The sequence below is a fragment of the Chanodichthys erythropterus genome, chromosome 5 (genome assembly GCF_024489055.1).
Source record: "Chanodichthys erythropterus isolate Z2021 chromosome 5, ASM2448905v1, whole genome shotgun sequence".
Classification (NCBI taxonomy): Eukaryota; Metazoa; Chordata; class Actinopteri; order Cypriniformes; family Xenocyprididae; genus Chanodichthys; species Chanodichthys erythropterus.
In genome coordinates this window covers 6,829,257-6,845,442 of record NC_090225.1, presented here as the reverse complement: position 1 = coordinate 6,845,442, position 16,186 = coordinate 6,829,257, and the positions used below count along the sequence as shown (strand labels likewise).

General features: G+C 36.6%; 2 protein-coding genes across 3 annotated transcripts; both read left to right on the top strand.

The window, feature by feature from the left end:
- The first annotated feature begins 626 nt into the window (after positions 1–626).
- On the top strand, positions 627–4,500 carry mrps26 (mitochondrial ribosomal protein S26). The gene is made up of 4 exons (XM_067385804.1): positions 627–1,017; positions 1,182–1,328; positions 3,816–3,939; positions 4,038–4,500. The coding sequence occupies exons 1-4, from the start codon at positions 797–799 to the stop codon at positions 4,167–4,169; spliced, it is 624 nt and encodes a 207-aa protein (XP_067241905.1). The 5' UTR covers positions 627–796; the 3' UTR covers positions 4,170–4,500.
- Positions 4,501–5,714: 1,214 nt separating this feature from the next.
- On the top strand, positions 5,715–14,046 carry LOC137020367 (serine protease HTRA2, mitochondrial-like). Of its 2 annotated transcripts, none has more exons than XR_010895189.1 (8): positions 5,715–6,554; positions 7,712–7,916; positions 9,841–10,035; positions 10,139–10,171; positions 10,404–10,512; positions 10,614–10,734; positions 13,178–13,273; positions 13,362–13,398. XR_010895189.1 is itself a non-coding variant. In XM_067385801.1 (8 exons), exons 1-8 carry the CDS (start codon positions 6,124–6,126, stop codon positions 13,525–13,527), a joined length of 1,305 nt encoding a protein of 434 aa, XP_067241902.1. In that variant the 5' UTR covers positions 5,737–6,123; the 3' UTR covers positions 13,528–14,046. The 2 variants fall into 2 exon arrangements, 1 of the variants encoding a protein (XP_067241902.1); XM_067385801.1 differs by having other exon boundaries at positions 5,737–6,554; positions 10,614–10,683; positions 13,362–14,046.
- Positions 14,047–16,186: the final 2,140 nt, after the last annotated feature.

Sequence of the window (16,186 nt, the reverse complement as noted above, 5' to 3'; positions counted from 1 at the left end):
GAAATTTTAATTTGAAAGTTAACTAATCCTTTAACAGACCTGTCAGTCAATAAATTGGAAAACAAACATTATTCGAAAAAGTAACGCGTTACTTTACTAGTTACTTGAAAAGTAATCTGATTACGTAACTCGCGTTACTTGTAAAGCGTTACCCCAACACTGCTCAATTACGACTATATCATTTTTATGTATAGCAGCCTATCATATTTTTCCCCTTATGTGGAGGAAATGCCTTCCATATAAATCACTCTCGCAGTTAGTGGCTGTTCATAAGACAATGTGTAAAGATAATGCGTTTTTGTCATGAAACATGTTACAAAACGCTTGTTTGTTTAGTATTTTTATCCAACAGTTAGACCACCTGATTACCTTGTTACCTAATTTATACCGCCTCCAAATGCTTTTAGATAGTTTTCCCCCCTGATATGTCTTCCTCAGAAGTAGGCTAAAACATTTAATGGAACAGTTAAGGAACATAAATCATTCATTAAGATGAACCAGAATTGTTAACTACCTCACGATCTCCATCCCTGTACTGAACGCGTCCACAGACAGTTCTTTTTATTTCCAGCGTGAGGCAGTAGAGAGCGCTTTGCGTTTAGTTCAGCCAGTGATTGTACATCGAGTAAAGAAACATCTTCCGTGGTTAAAGTTCAAGAACATGGCGGCCTCAGTGAAGATGCTCAATGTTATTTAGCCATGCTGGAATCTGTTACTTGTGCTTTATTCATTACTTCCTTCAGTTTTTAACTGTACAGACGCTTACCGTTAATCATAACTATAGATAATCTTCAACATGTTGCGGGCTTTATCGAGGTGTCATGATCCTGTAGTCCGTCTTCTCGCTCCTCGCTCTACTGTTTTGGTCGAAACTGTCAGGGGAAGAAAATCTCGCACAGACCCCAAAGCGAAGTCAAAATTGGGCCGGATCAAGACTCCCCCTCCCGTGGATCCAGTGGAAATGGTTGTACTAAAGGAGCGTTTTACTGAGTACAATTTGATCCTAAGAGCCCTGCGGTAAGACTGCATGACATTAAATCATTTCCTCACTGATTATGATGTGCAGTGAATGCAGATCTGTGATTACCAAGGTCACTCTACCCCTATGTCTCTTTATTATTACAGTGGTATGTTTTGCCATTTGAGATTGACAATCATACATGAACATTTTATGCATGTAGACTTGAGTTCAAGGAGCAGGTGTTGAGGAAGAAATATGAAGATGAGGTTGGTTCCGCCGCAGAGGAGAGAGCTAAAAGAGAGGCTGAAGAGCATCGGTCACTAATGGCCTGGAATGATGCTGAAAACCTCAGATTACGTAAAATACGGTGAGTAGATGTGATTACTGTGAGATATCAGATATGTACGCGAGGATCATTTTGTGAAAAGGGTCTGTCTGTGTCCCACAGTACTACAAACCACGGCTCAGTTAAGCTGTGTACATGTTTTATGCAAGAAATGTTTGTATGGCGAACTTGTATTGCTTTATATTATAGCTGCTATTAAAGGTGCAATATGTAAGATTTTTGCAGTGAAATATCCAAAAACACTCGGCCAGTGTTATATATTTTTTTCACTTGAGTACTTACAACATCCCAAATGTTTGCAACTATTTGTAAATCGTGAGAAAATTGCAATTTTTACCAAGGCTCCGGGACGTGTGAGGAGTCGCCTGTCAATTGCGTCATACCCGCATTACCCTCGGTTTCCGGTTTTATTTTGTAGAAACCATGGAAACGCCAAAGACACTTTGATATACATGTTTAAATAGACAAGGGAACAACTGTTTGGTTACGTTTATAGACAGAAAAATAAAAGTTGTTATATAGCTCAACACATTTAGTCTTATTGTTAAAATCTAATTTTCTTGATTTTTTTGCAAGTACCATGCTTTACCATGCCTCAGAGAAAAACAATATTTTGTGAAGTAGCTAACAGCATAATCAGATGCAGCTTTATTTTTAGTAACAGTAATACAGAATTTTATCCATCATACAATACGTTTTGAAAATTAATTTCATGCCATTTATCAACACAAGCCATCCATTATTTAATATGATATTCTAAAATCAATCTATCTTACTGCAGTGTGCAACAAGTGTCTCACAGCAGCCGCTGAGCGAACGCACAGAGTAACGTTATAACATAATTTTCAACACACTCAAATGTATCTAATATGATAAACAGAGCTGTGTTACCTCATACTCATGACCGGAAAAGCAGAAGCAGCACCGGCGAATGTGGCATAATAAAAGTCCTGCTGCTTGCGGCGTGTGTGGTGCAATGGCTCCAGCTCCTCGTTCAGCTCCACAACACTCGGTCCTGCTCTGCTTCATACTACAGTAACGTTAATAATCACATCCATGAACATGATTTCTTTCTGAGTCCTACCCTTATTCTTTTGCACCATCCGTTGAGATGGAGACCACATGTCCCAAGATTCTGTGCTCAAACTTGGCGTCATCAAACTACACCTTTGTTTTGAATAGGCCTCTAGCGACCTCTAGTGGACAGAAAATATTACATAGTACACCTTTAAAGTTATGCTGTGTACATGTTTTATGTAAGAAATGTTTGTAAGGTTAACTTATTGCTTTATATTTTAGCTGCTATTAATGGAACATAAAATAAATCACACAATCAAATACAGACCTGTTGTATGCTAATAATTATAGCTACAAATCTATCCCTAAAATAATATAAAAAATACACAGTTTCATAATTAAAATACTTTATAACTGGGGGGAAAACAGGATGAGTTCTGGCTGGGATACACTGTATGCCCTTCTTTCTTTTGTGGACCACAAAAGGAGAGAAGAAAAAAAAAAGTCAGACTTGAGCTTGTCCATATAATGACAGTAAATAGCAACCAGCATCAGGCTACGCAAAAGTATCACATATTCCAAGTGTTCTGGGGGTATACAATGGGGTTTGGTGAAAAACACAGAAACTTAATAAATTATTTAACGAAATTCTTGACCTTGGCCTATTCTGCACAGCTGCATGACGCTCTGCAGTTCAATCTGATTAGATTAATAAAATTATCATGTGACAAGAAATACAACCCATGTACCTTCTTTTCTGAGGTGAATATATACAGTATATACATGTACTTTATAAGTGTACTTATATATATATTTATATATATATATATATATATATATATATATATATATATATATATATATAATATATAATATATAATATATAATATATATATATATATATATATATATATATAAGTACACAGATACTTTTTGGGGATTTCTTGGCATTGTATTTCATGTCTTGATTTTGTTAATCTCATTTTCTTTTTTCCTAACTTGTGTGCATTTTCTCTGCAAGATGGAGTGAATTTCGTTAAATAATACATTACAAGCAGTAACATTACTTTTGTGGTCCATAAATTAGTTAGTTATTTAAGTTATTTAAGTTATTTATGACTCAATTTTCATTTTAGGGTGAGCTATCTCTTTAAGGTCCGTTCACACCAAGAACGATAACTATATTAGCGTCCACACCAGCTGATGATATCGTTCTGTTTATTATAAGTGCACACCGCAGTTTTGTCATCTGCCATTTTAAATGTGTGAACTCTTTAAGGCAGGATGGATTCTAATTGGCTGTCAGTGTATTTATTATTCATCAACTGCTATTCTTTAATATTTAGAATGACTTTTAGAACTTTATTGTTACCATTCTCGTTCTTGGTGTGAATGGGTCTTTACCGCTTCATTTGTAGTACTGCAGGATGCAGTAGAATAGACTGCATTTTGTTGCTGATTGAAACGTATGTGTATCATCTGCTCTTCCAGAGAGCAGCGTGTGCAGAAGGAGGCTGAGGAAGCGGAAATGAAACGGAGAGAAGCAATCCTTTTACGCCAGCAAGAGTTGGAGAACTACATTAAAGAGAAAGAAAGACAAATTCTTCAACTACAGGTGAATCTTTAAGTATTTTGCAATGATAGGATGCAGCAGAACAAGGTGGGAGGGGGTTATGGTTTTATGAATTAACTCTTTGCATTCCTCTGTTTCAGGAAGAAGCAAAGGACTTCATCACACTGGATAACCTAGATCAGCGGATTGAAGAGGCTCTTGACAACCCGAAAAACTACAATTTTGCCATCGATAAAGAAGGACGTATTGTCAAACGGACTGCGTTTCAGTGATAACACAATTCGTAGAGCAAAAATACCTATGTAAATAAAATATATACTGTCAGTGTCATGGTTTAAGCTGTTTGTTTGGATAAAGTGTTTTCTCAAAATTGATTCACATGAGTTCTTTGTCTTCTGACACTTTATGAGAGAGTCAGTGGATGTAGTGAGTGATATCTTTCTGTGTGTGTACTGTGTGAGGAACTCATTTTCAAAATGTCTCAACTTAAGTCTCTTGGAACTGATTTGTTAAGATGGTGTTCATTAGTTAAAACAGTTCATACAGTAAATGCTCCAACCAATGTTGTCGTAGTTGGCATCTAAAAATGCCCACATAAGGTGAGATGGTCCTCACTGCAGAACCTGAGATCCAGGGGGTGAGGTTGGATCCAGATCCAACTCCTCCCACTTTACATATCCCTAAACCTACCCGTCTCCACCCCCTGGATCTAAACTTACCCATCTCCGCCCCCTGGATCTGGATCCAACTCCTCCCACTTTACATATCCTTAAACCTACCCGTTTCCACCCCCTGGATCTCGTGTGTTCTGCAGTGTGGGGCTACTGAATAAAGTTCCAGTAAGGGGTATGGTGTGCAGTAAATTAATCATAATTCCTTTAAATGTAGAAAAAGGAACTTACCACAGAAGCTAATTTTGTCTCATCCCTCAGTTTGTAAAGTGATCATCCCTGTGCCCTAGTGATGGGTGCTTTTGAAAGCTTCGAAACCTTTGCAAATCATTTGTTTTGAACCAGTGATTCAAAACAAGGCTTCGTTACACTAAATGATTCGAAATTTGAATGGTTCAAGAACCAGTTTCTATATATGATTTTTTACCAAATTTGATTTAAAGGATTAGTTCACTTTAAAATAAAATTTTCCCATATAATTTATGGAAAAATGGAACTGGCACTGCGTTTGTTCCGTAAGTAGAATAGGGAAGGTGTAGGACATACAGCGTAAGCTTTCTGAAGAATAGGAATGCGATCATTCTGGAAGGCGATCATTTGTTTATATAAAGCATATGCATTTCTATACATTTTTTTTTTAAATGACTGATCGTTTTGCTAGATTAGACCCTTATTCCTATAAGGGTATCGTTTAAAGACCTTTGAAGCTGCACTGAAACTGTAATTTTGATCTTCAACCGTTTGGAGGCCATTGAAGTCCACTATAAGGAGTATAATCCTGGAATGTTTTCATCAAAAACCTTCATTTCTTTTCGACTGAAGACAGACATGAACATCTTGGATGACAAGGGGGTGAGTAAATTATCAGGAACATTTTATTTGAAAGTGAACTAATCCTTTAATGACACATTTGTATAATAAAAGGAAGAGTTGTATTCGGGACTGAGTTTTCGCTGCATTACACTGATCTGTGGCTTTTCAAGTGCTTCAAAACAGTGAATCATTTTGCAAAGCTTGATTTATGGTTTTGAAAAGCTTCGTTTCTCCCATCACTAGCTGTGCCCTATATACAACATTTTTAAATAATAGCCACTTTAATAGTATTTTAAAAAAACACATTCTTGCCCCATCTTACCCTAACTGGTAGATGATGAATTGGAAACAATTTGGTGCATCACCAAATTAATCAAAGATAATCGATTTTCTAACTGAGTAGAGCTTCCGATGCCGTATTCTCAACTACATACTATCATACTAGTAAGAGTAGTATGCTAGTATGCGGTTCCGAATTAAACCCCTCTCTCATCAGACATGTCCAGACATGCGCAGATGCGTTGGGCAACTACTACTTCCGGTAAAGTCACAGACTCCACAGTCAGAGCAGAGGATTTGACAGGCACACATCTACAAGCTTATGCGAAGAATATTATAGAATAGAATGAAGAAAAATTATTTTCAAAGAAACTTTTGCTAATATAATGTGTTAGACACAGCGATGTCAAAGTCCTGCTTCCATCTGGATTGAGTTTTTCTACCACGATACATCTGATGCAACATGGCAACATCATATGTCAATCGATGTCTCATAAGGACAATCACGAGATGTCTCCGTCGGCAACCAAATGTTATGACAGCAAGGCCTTTAGGACACTTTTCTAACACCTCTTCAGGTAAGCAGGAACATGTAGAAGTACAAACTGTAGTTTCACACCGGGGTTCAGGAGGCAGCAGTCGCACCGCTTCCCTGGCAGTCGCTTTTGGACTCGGAGGAGCAGCAGCCTTACTATATTCATTAAGAGACGAGAACAATAAAGATGCCCTACAGAGGACAGTCGCGGTAAGGAATTTGCTGATTGACAGCATACTACCTACTGTCCAGTGTGCCTCTCCATTTAAACCGGACAGTCCGCGATACAAGTACAATTTCATCGCGGATGTGGTTGAGAAGTCCACTCCTGCTGTAGTCTACATCGAGATCGTTGGGCGGTGAGTCTGTCAAAAATACAATAAAACGGTGTACTAGTTCCGCTGAACACACCTTAAACTAGCCTAAAAGGGTCTTAGCTGGCTTAAATATGGTCTCTTATACTGGTCAAGCTGATGAAGTAAATTACCCAAGTCTTTCTTAAACTAGCCAACAGACCACTGACTCGAGACAGCCTGACTTGGAGTCGAGCAAACCAGTTTAGGCTGGTTTGAGTTGTTTTTCTCAACAGGGAACTTTTGAATCATTTAAAGGATTAGTTCACTTTCAAATTAAAATTTCCTGATAATTTACTCACCCCCATGTCATCCAAGATTTTCATGTCTTTCTTTCTTCAGTCGAAAAGAAATACAGGTTTTTGATGAAAACATTCCAGGATTTTTCTCCATATAGTGGACTTCAATGGAGCCCAAACCGTTGAAAGTCAAAATTACAGTTTACAGCGATCCCAGACGAGAAATAAGGGTCTTATCTAGAGAAACCATCGCTCATTTTCTAAAAAAAAAAATAATGCTTTAACCATAAATGCTCATCTTGAACTAGCTCTCTTCTTCTTCTCTATTAGAATTCCGGTAGTGTAGACACTGCTAAGTGTATTACTGCCCTCCACAGGTCAACGTTTGAACTAAATTGTCATATACAATATGCTAGTGCAAGTATATAACAATTAGTTCAAACTTTGACCTGTGGAGGGCAGTAATACACTTAGCAGTGTCTACACTACCGGAATTCTAATAGAGAAGAAGAAGAGAGCTAGTTCAAGATGAGCATTTATGGTTAAAACGTATATATTTTTATTTATTTTTTATTTATTTTTTTTTAGAAAATGAGCGATGGTTTCTCTAGATAAAACCCTTATTTCTCGTCTGGGATTGTGTAGAACACTTTGAAGCTGCACTGAAACTGTAATTTTGACCTTCAACCGTTTGGGGTCGATTGAAGTCCACTATATGGAGAAAAATCCTGGAATGTTTTCATCAAAAACTTTAATTTCTTTTCGACTGAGGAAAGAAAGACATGAACATCTTGGATAACATGGGAGTGAGTAACTTAAATTATCAGGAAATTTTAATTTGAAAGTGAACTAATCCTTTAACATGTGTGAACTGATTGTGTCATGTATTATATACTGTTTTGTTTTTTTTTTTGTTTTTTTTAGACACCCTTTTTCTGGCCGTGAGGTGCCCATCTCGAATGGCTCCGGCTTTATCATAAGCAGTGATGGCCTGATAGTGACCAATGCTCATGTGGTTGCCAACAAGCGTGGAGTCCGTGTCAAACTGACCAATGGAGAGACTTATAATGCCACTGTCCAGGATGTAGACCAGGCTGCAGACATCGCCACCATCAAAATCAATGCTAAGGTAGCATTCAGTTCATCAAAAGAATAAATTACATTTAGAAATATATGAAAATAGAATTAAATTGTAATAATAATGTCGTCTTGGAAGCCTAGATTTCTTTCAAAACATTTTCAACGGTATATATACCATTGAATATGTCATTATATATCATTACTCCAGTCTTCAGTGTCACATGATCCTTCAGAAATCATTCAAATATGCAGATTTGCTACTCAAGGAACATTTATTATTATTATTATTATTATTATTATTATTATTATTGATAAATAGAAAGTTCAAAAGAACAGCATTTACTTGAAATAAAATCTTTTGTAACATTATAAATGTATTTTTTACTGTCACTTTTGATCTATTTAATGCATCCTTGCTGAATAAGATTATTAATTTCTTTAAAAATAAATAAATAAATAAAATCTTAATTAGAATGATTTCTGAAGGATCATGTGACACTGAACACTGGAGTAAAGATGCTAAAAATACTGCTTTGACATCACAGGAATAAATTACATTTTAAAATATATTCAAATAGAAAACAGTTGTTTAAAATTGTAGTAATATTCCACAATATTACTGTGTTTTTTGTATTTTTAATCAAATAAATGGTGGCCTTGGTGAGCAGTTTTTAAAAACATTAAAAATCTTAACGGCAGTGTATATATAGTGCCATGCTCTGTCTGAATACTCGATTCTGATTGGCTGGAAGGTGTGCATTCACACTGTAATGCACTGGTAGTTCCCGTCAGTTTAATTACCTTTCTGTATTAATACACTGCATTAATTGAAACGTACACCATTTGCACACAGAGATAGAAAATCGCTCTGCGCAACACTGGCCTGTGACTTTTTTAAATAAAATAGCTTTGCTACTGAATTCCTACATTATATTACTCAGCAACGAGGGGGTAACATAGATGTTTTTTAAGTAAGGCCATCCTTAAAAATATTCTTGTTTGCCGTAACCCGACCGACCCTGTCAATTTAGGACCGACTCAAATTTTTAATTTTTTTTTGCTTTAAGTCCGACCGACTTGCTGGTTGTAAATTTGCGTTAAGACCGACCAAATTTTTTTTTTTTACTCTACAAACAACTAATACAAAAGCAATAAAATAATATTAATTATATTTTAGTAAGTATTGTAAATATATAAATAACCTAGGCCTACATACAAACGAAGGCTATGTTCTTTCTTTTAAATAAAAACCTGACGTCATCTATGTTTACACTATTGGTTAACGGATGTCACACTATGGCCGGTGCGTTCGCTTCGTCTCAACTCATTGAGAGACAAGACGTGCTGACATAAAATAATTACATGATTGTGATAACCTAAGTATATTTGTCTGATTTCTTCAAGCCGCCGTATTTACCATGTTTACTATGGTAAAAGCGCGCATAGTCTTGGTGATGGCCCTGGCACGCACTAGCACGCCCGCTTTAGGCCCGACAGTGGAAACACGGCTGCCCCCGAAGGCACAGGTTGAAAGACCCAGTCAGTGACGTCACGATATGCTAATTTGTTTAAATTCATACCTACGTAATCAACCTTCACCAAAATTGTACTTATTTTTAAGTTTCAATGTAAAAAAAAAATAGACCTACCTACCGACCCTTTTTTTTTTTTTTTTTTTTTACTGTTACTGCAAACCAAAATATTTTTAAGGATGGCCTAATTAAACTCACAGATTCACTGTTAGTAAAGAGACACTGCACAGACGCGCACAGACGCAGGTAATTCACTCATGCATCTCTCTTCTCTTGATAATTCATTCAAATAAATGTTATAATTCAACCAAACAAATGTAATCTTACCACACTACCTTATCTCTGTGTCTGATTTAAAGCTGGCAGAATGCTAGATCCAAAGAGTCATAACTCACGAAATATAAATCACATAGTCTCATTGTGTTCTCTGTCTCATCCCAGCATCCCCTCCCAACACTGCGTCTTGGTCAGTCGTCTGATGTGCGTCAGGGTGAGTTCGTGGTTGCCATGGGAAGCCCCTTTTCTCTTAAAAACACAATCACATCTGGAATCATCAGCTCTGTCCAGAGAGGCAGTAGAGAACTGGGCCTGTCCAACTCCAATATGGACTACATCCAGACTGATGCTACCATAGATGTAAGCACACATGAAAATGACATTTGCATGTAATAAGCACTATATTTGTGTCATTAATAATTAAATATATTGCATCACTCAGTAGTTAATCTCTATTTTACAGTTTGGAAATTCGGGAGGTCCCCTTATAAACCTGGTGAGTCACTGACATTTACATAACATACTGCTTGTAGCTTTTGGCTTTAAGGAACAAGGACATTGAGGTGTTTAATTTTGCACATTAAATTTAATTTACAGTTCATATGACTAATAATAGAATAACAAATATAAACAACAAGAAGAATCTGATCAATCTGTCTGAGAACCTAATGATTGGTCATGTGTTAGCCTCGTGTAATGAGCTGACGTTTTATGTTTGTAACCTTCAGGATGGGGATGTCATCGGAATTAATACTATGAAAGTGACTGCAGGGATTTCCTTCGCTATTCCCTCAGACAGAGTCCGTCTCTTCCTTGAGCGTGCTGCAGACAAGCAGAGTAAGAATGATCTTTGACCTCACAGGTTCTTGTTATCATTTGTTTTGAGCTCATTGACTGTTTTTGACGTGTATCGTTTTTTTTTTTTTTTTTTTTTTAAGAGTCCTGGTTTGGAGAATCGGGATCAAAACGCCGTTACATTGGAGTGATGATGTTGACTTTGACCCCCAGGTGCCAAACTGTTCTCTGATACCAGACCCTAAAGGCCCCGATATACTCACAGTGAAGTTGTTTTTCGTTCTTTGCTCAGGGGTAAAAACGGGTTAATGAACATCCAGTACTGATGAGAGCAGCGTTTAGATGAATATGTAAATATGTGCTGCACTTTCCTCTCAATAACAAGTCAAGTCACCTTTATTTATACAGCGCTTTTTATAATGCAAATGGTGTCAAAGCAGCTTTACAGTGGTAGAGGGAACATAATTTTGGCTGTACAGGAGCTCTAGAAGAAAATGGACTCATTGTCCATCTTAAGTAAGTTCAGTATTGATTCAGTATGTTGTAAAAATCAACAGTTATTAATTCAGTTAAAGGGTTCACCCAAAAATGAAAATAATGTTATGCCGTTCCACACCCATAAGACCTTCGTTAATCTTCAGAACACAAATTAAGATATTTTAGTTGAAATCCGATGGCTCAGTGAGGCCTCCATAGGGAGCAATGACATTTCCTCTCTCAAGATCCATAAAGTTACTAAAAACATATTTAAATCAGTTCATGTGAGTAAAGTGGTTCAATATTAATATTATAAAGCGACGAGAATATTTTTGGAGTGCCAAAAAAAAACGAAATACAGACCTATATAGTGATGGCCGATTTCAAAACACTGCTTCATGAAGCATCGGAGCATAAATGAATCTGTGTGTCGAATCATGATTCAGATCGTGTATCAAACTGCCAACGGCTGAATTCACGTGACTTTGGCGCTCCGAACATCAGATTCGATACGCTGATTCATAACGCTCCGAATCTTCCTGAAGCAGTGTTTTGAAATCGGCCATCACTAAATAAGTTGTTATTTCGTTTCTTTTGGCGCTCCAAAAATATTCTCGTCACTTTATAATATTAAAATTGAACCACTTTACTCACATGAACCGATTTAAATATGTTTTTAGTACATTAATGGATCTTGAGAGAGGAAGTGTCCATTGCTCCCTATGGAGGACTCACGGAGCCATCGGATTTCAACTAAAATATCTTAATTTGTGTTCTGAAGATTAACGAAGGTCTTAAGGGTGTAGAACGGCATGAGGGTAAGTAATAAATGACAGAATTTTCATTTTTGGGTGAACTAACCCTTTAATTTATACAGCAGCTCTGGACAAAACAGTGATGTCATCGTCCATCCAGCTAATTTTTTCAGAGGCTAGCGTATTTTTCCAATTGTTTTCAATCTGAGCACTGTGTTTTTAAAAAAGCCAGGTGCGTAACGAGGTGCTGAGCATCTGTTTCATGCTGAAGCGCTCGGCATCTTTTACCGGTTGAGTTGAAGAATGTTCAACTTCGGAAAAAACGCTGCGCTCATTACTCACTTTTTACCTAGCCATCCAATCAGAGTGGACGAAGGGCAGGACGAATATAACACCGACCAACATTATAGAAATCTATAGTAAATTCGGGAACTCTCTCTCTCGCTATAGCACGTAACTTAAAGTTCACTGGCATTTGCATCCTTTTGTGCAGATATAAGTTGTAATGTTACGCCTATGTTATGTACCTGAGTTATCTGATTAATATCATAAAACAGGATTCAGTTTATTGGCATAAAGTCACTCTTCACCTCAGGCAGCTATTCCTTTTAGATGCTTCTTTATTAATAACATTGCTGCATCATAATCATAACATTGTTCTAATCACATGTTCATGTTTTCATAGTCAAGTTTTCATGTCATATTTTTCTTTTAACATTCATTTTCATAACAGTATTCAGATATTTATTATCTCCATGACAGCCATGCCCCGCCCCTCACACACGCCCCACCCCCCGAGTATTCGATTACTTGTTATTGAAACCGGTCCATGATCTAAATTGCCAAAATGGCCATCCCTAGTTTTTATCACGCTGGTGTTAGTTCATGTGTTCCTTCTTTAAAAAGTTTGGTTTTATTTACTTAATTGATGCTAAAAAAATGGGGGTGTAACATCATGATTGACAGCTGAGATTGACGGGTAGTCAATGAAGTAGTCACTGAGGCGCCAACAGACTTTTTTCTGGATATTCTGTAGGGGATTGGAGCTTTAACTTTAATTTCTACATTTCCATAACTGTTTATTTCACACCGACATAATGAGTTGTTCTGAGTTTGGGCGGGACATTGATATTGCGACTCACTACTGTGCAGACTCGGGCTCCAAGTTCACTACGTGCAGACTCGAGACTCAAGATGTCAGCGCCATATTGGCACACTAGCAGCTTCAGTTACTACAGTGGAAGAGAGTGAAGATGTGTCGTCCATCTTTTTTAGTCTATGGTTTATACCAACCAAGTTCGCTTTGGCAAGCTGTTTTGAACTCCAAACAAACTTCATTTTGGTCTGATTTTTTTCAAACATAGTTTGTTCTTTGATTTCACTTAAAGTATATCGGGTTCTTAAGAATGTGTGAGATGATCACTGAGTCAAGTGACTTTTTTAAACTTTTAAATGTTGTCTTTACCTCTCCTCAGTATCATCGAAGAGCTGAAGATGCGTGACATGTCCTTTCCTGATGTCTCTCATGGAGTTCTTATCCACCGTGTTATTATAGGATCTCCAGCCAGTAGGTAAGCAGCAATGGTCTGACCTCAGTGCTGTGGTCTGTTTATAGAGGCCTCCTATTGTTGATGCCGTTTCTCGTTTTCTGTTTCACAGAGCCGGAATGAAACCAGGGGATGTTATTGTTGAGATAAACGGGGCAAAGGTGAACACGTCAGAAGAGATCTATAATGCTGTGAGGACAAGCGACAGCTTAAACATGGTGGTCAGCCGGGGTGCCGACCTCCTCATGCTGCACATGACCCCAGAGTCCACAGAGTGACATTATGTGAAGCTTATGCATTAAAAAGAGAGAGAGTAAGAAATGGTTTTGCTGAGGATAGCTGGTGAGAAATGAGAAGCGAGAGATAATTTGAGAATCAATGTGAGGAATTTTTTAATAATGTAAAGGTCTGAACAGTCTAGTTTGTTTAGCCAAGCTAGACATTTGTGTAGTTGAAATCTTTTAATTGTGCCGTTTGTGCACGTTTTTGGAAGTATATGAATTAGTGTGGATGATTCTGAGAATTGAACTGGATTAATATCAAGGTCCTCGCAAAATACACTGTATCAGTATTTTTTTTTTTCAAGGAAATCCACTAATTATTCATGTTTGGGAAACACGATCGTCAAAAGATCAGTGAACATTTAACCATTATAATAAAAGTGGGTGCTATTATTACAACATTGCAGATGTTTTGTACTGAATCTCATGTTTCAACGTTTGTCTTTCAACACATTTTAAAAACAACTGTGATTTTGCAGTAAAACATTGGAATATCAAAGTAATTGGCTCATCTCCATTATATATTCACAGTACCTTCAGAAAGTAATCAACTCCCACTGCCTCATTTTGATGTTTGTAGATTCTAGAGCAGATTCTGAGTTTAGATTACCCTGGTAATGGCGTCCTGGTTTGTGGTTACTGAATTTCCATTCTGAACGTGCAGAGCTCATGCGAAAGTAACCAAATAGACTTTGATCCAGAAAATTAATATCAACATGTTTATCCGCCCACACACAAAGATGTTGACCCTTGTCACATTTCCGGTCTTCTCAGAAGCAGAAATTGTCATATTACACTCGCAGCAGTGTTAATTCACTGCCAAGGTAATTACTGCTAATGTAAAAAAGTATAGCATTTTAAATGTGTGTGTGTATATATATATATATATATATATATATATATATATATATATATATATATATATATATATATATATATATATATATATATATATATATATATATATATACACAGTCCAGTCCAGTACAGTCCAAAAGTTTGGAACCACTAAGATTTTTAATGTTTTTAAAAGAAGTTTCGTCTGCTCACCAAGGCTACATTTATTTAATTAAAAATACAGTAAAAACAGTAATATTGTGAAATATTATTACAATTTAAAATAACTGTTTTCTATTGAAATATATTTGACAAAGTAATTTATTCCTGTGATGCAAAGCTGAATTTTCAGCATCGTTACTCCAGTCTTCAGTGTCACATGATCCTTCAGAAATCATTCTAATATGCTGATCTGCTGCTCAAGAAACATTTAATGTGTACAATTGTATAAAATATTTGTGTACAATATTTTTTTTCAGGATTATTCAATGAATAGAAAGTTCAAAAGAACAGTGTTTATCTGAAATCTAATCTTTTGTAACATTATAAATGTCTTTACTGCCACTTTTGATTGATTTAATGCATCCTTGCTGAATAAAAGTATTAATTTCTTTAATTTTTTTTCAAAAAAATAAAAATACAAATTCTTACTGACCCCAAACTTTTAACGGTAGTGTATAATGCTACAGAAGCTTTGTATTTCAGATAAATGCTGTTCTTTTGAACTTTCTATTCATCAAGGAATCCTGAAAAAAAAAGTACACAACTGTTTTCAACATTGAAAATAATCATAAATGTTTCTTGAGCACCAAATCAGCATATTAGAATGATTTCTGAAGGATCATGTGACACTGAAGACTGGAGTAATGATGCTGAAAATTCAGCTTTGCATCACAGGAATAAATTACTTTGTCAAATATATTTAAATAGTACACAGTTATTTTAAATTGTAATAATATTTCACACTATTACTGTTTTTACTGTATTTTGAATTAAATGTAGCCTTGGTGAGCAAACGAAACTTCTTTTAAAAACATTAAAAATCTTAGTGGTTCCAAACTTTTGGACTGTACTGTGTCTATAAATATTTTAATGAAAATATATAAAACTTACTAGATTTGGGATGTTGAAAACTGGAAATGTGTCATCACAGTGTGTGAAAAAGCTCAAATGCTGTTGTTTTTCAGTCTACAACACAACTGTCGTCGCCGAAGTCAGTTCCAGTCAAAATGCATTTCACATTACAGGTCACATCGTAGACAGGTCTAGATATTTTTAATGGCACCCAACACGCAATGTGATAGCCTTGATTTTCTGCTTACCGGACCTATAATGCCTCTTTTACAAGATGCAATATAAGTTTCTGGCCCCAGAATGTGTCTGAAGTTTCATCTCAAAATACTCCACTGATCATTTATTATAGCTTGACAAATTTGCCCCTAATTTGGGTGTGAGCAAAAACACACCGTTTTTGTGTGTGCCCCTTTAAATGCAAATGAGCTGCTGCTCCCGGCTGCTTTCCAGAAGAGGGCGGAGCTTTAACAGCTCATGCTTCGGTTGCTCAACAACAACAAAGCTGGAGAATCTCACGCAGACAAAATGAGGATTGTCAGTAACGGTGTTCAGCCTTACATTGTTCAAACCGGAGTCGTTTGTGAAGCAGTCTAACATGGCCTCGCCCCCTTTGTTGCATGTTCTCTAAATTTTAGGGTTTGTGATGTTCTAACCCGGGAAGAAGCTCATTGTAGTCCCTAAAAGCTGTTTGTAGTCCTTAAACAGCGATTTCTGTAAAAGAAAATATCTCCCTTTGCATTGAACT

Coding starts and splice junctions, on each gene's coding strand:
- mrps26 (XM_067385804.1), top strand. CDS start 797: ATGTTGCGGGCTTTATCGAGGTGTCATGATCCTGTAGTCCGTCTTCTC. Junction 1,018..1,181: donor TTGATCCTAAGAGCCCTGCG/GTAAGACTGCAT, acceptor TTATGCATGTAG/ACTTGAGTTCAAGGAGCAGG. Junction 1,329..3,815: donor CTCAGATTACGTAAAATACG/GTGAGTAGATGT, acceptor CTGCTCTTCCAG/AGAGCAGCGTGTGCAGAAGG.
- LOC137020367 (XM_067385801.1), top strand. CDS start 6,124: ATGGCAACATCATATGTCAATCGATGTCTCATAAGGACAATCACGAGA. Junction 10,036..10,138: donor AGACTGATGCTACCATAGAT/GTAAGCACACAT, acceptor TCTATTTTACAG/TTTGGAAATTCGGGAGGTCC. Junction 10,172..10,403: donor GAGGTCCCCTTATAAACCTG/GTGAGTCACTGA, acceptor TGTAACCTTCAG/GATGGGGATGTCATCGGAAT.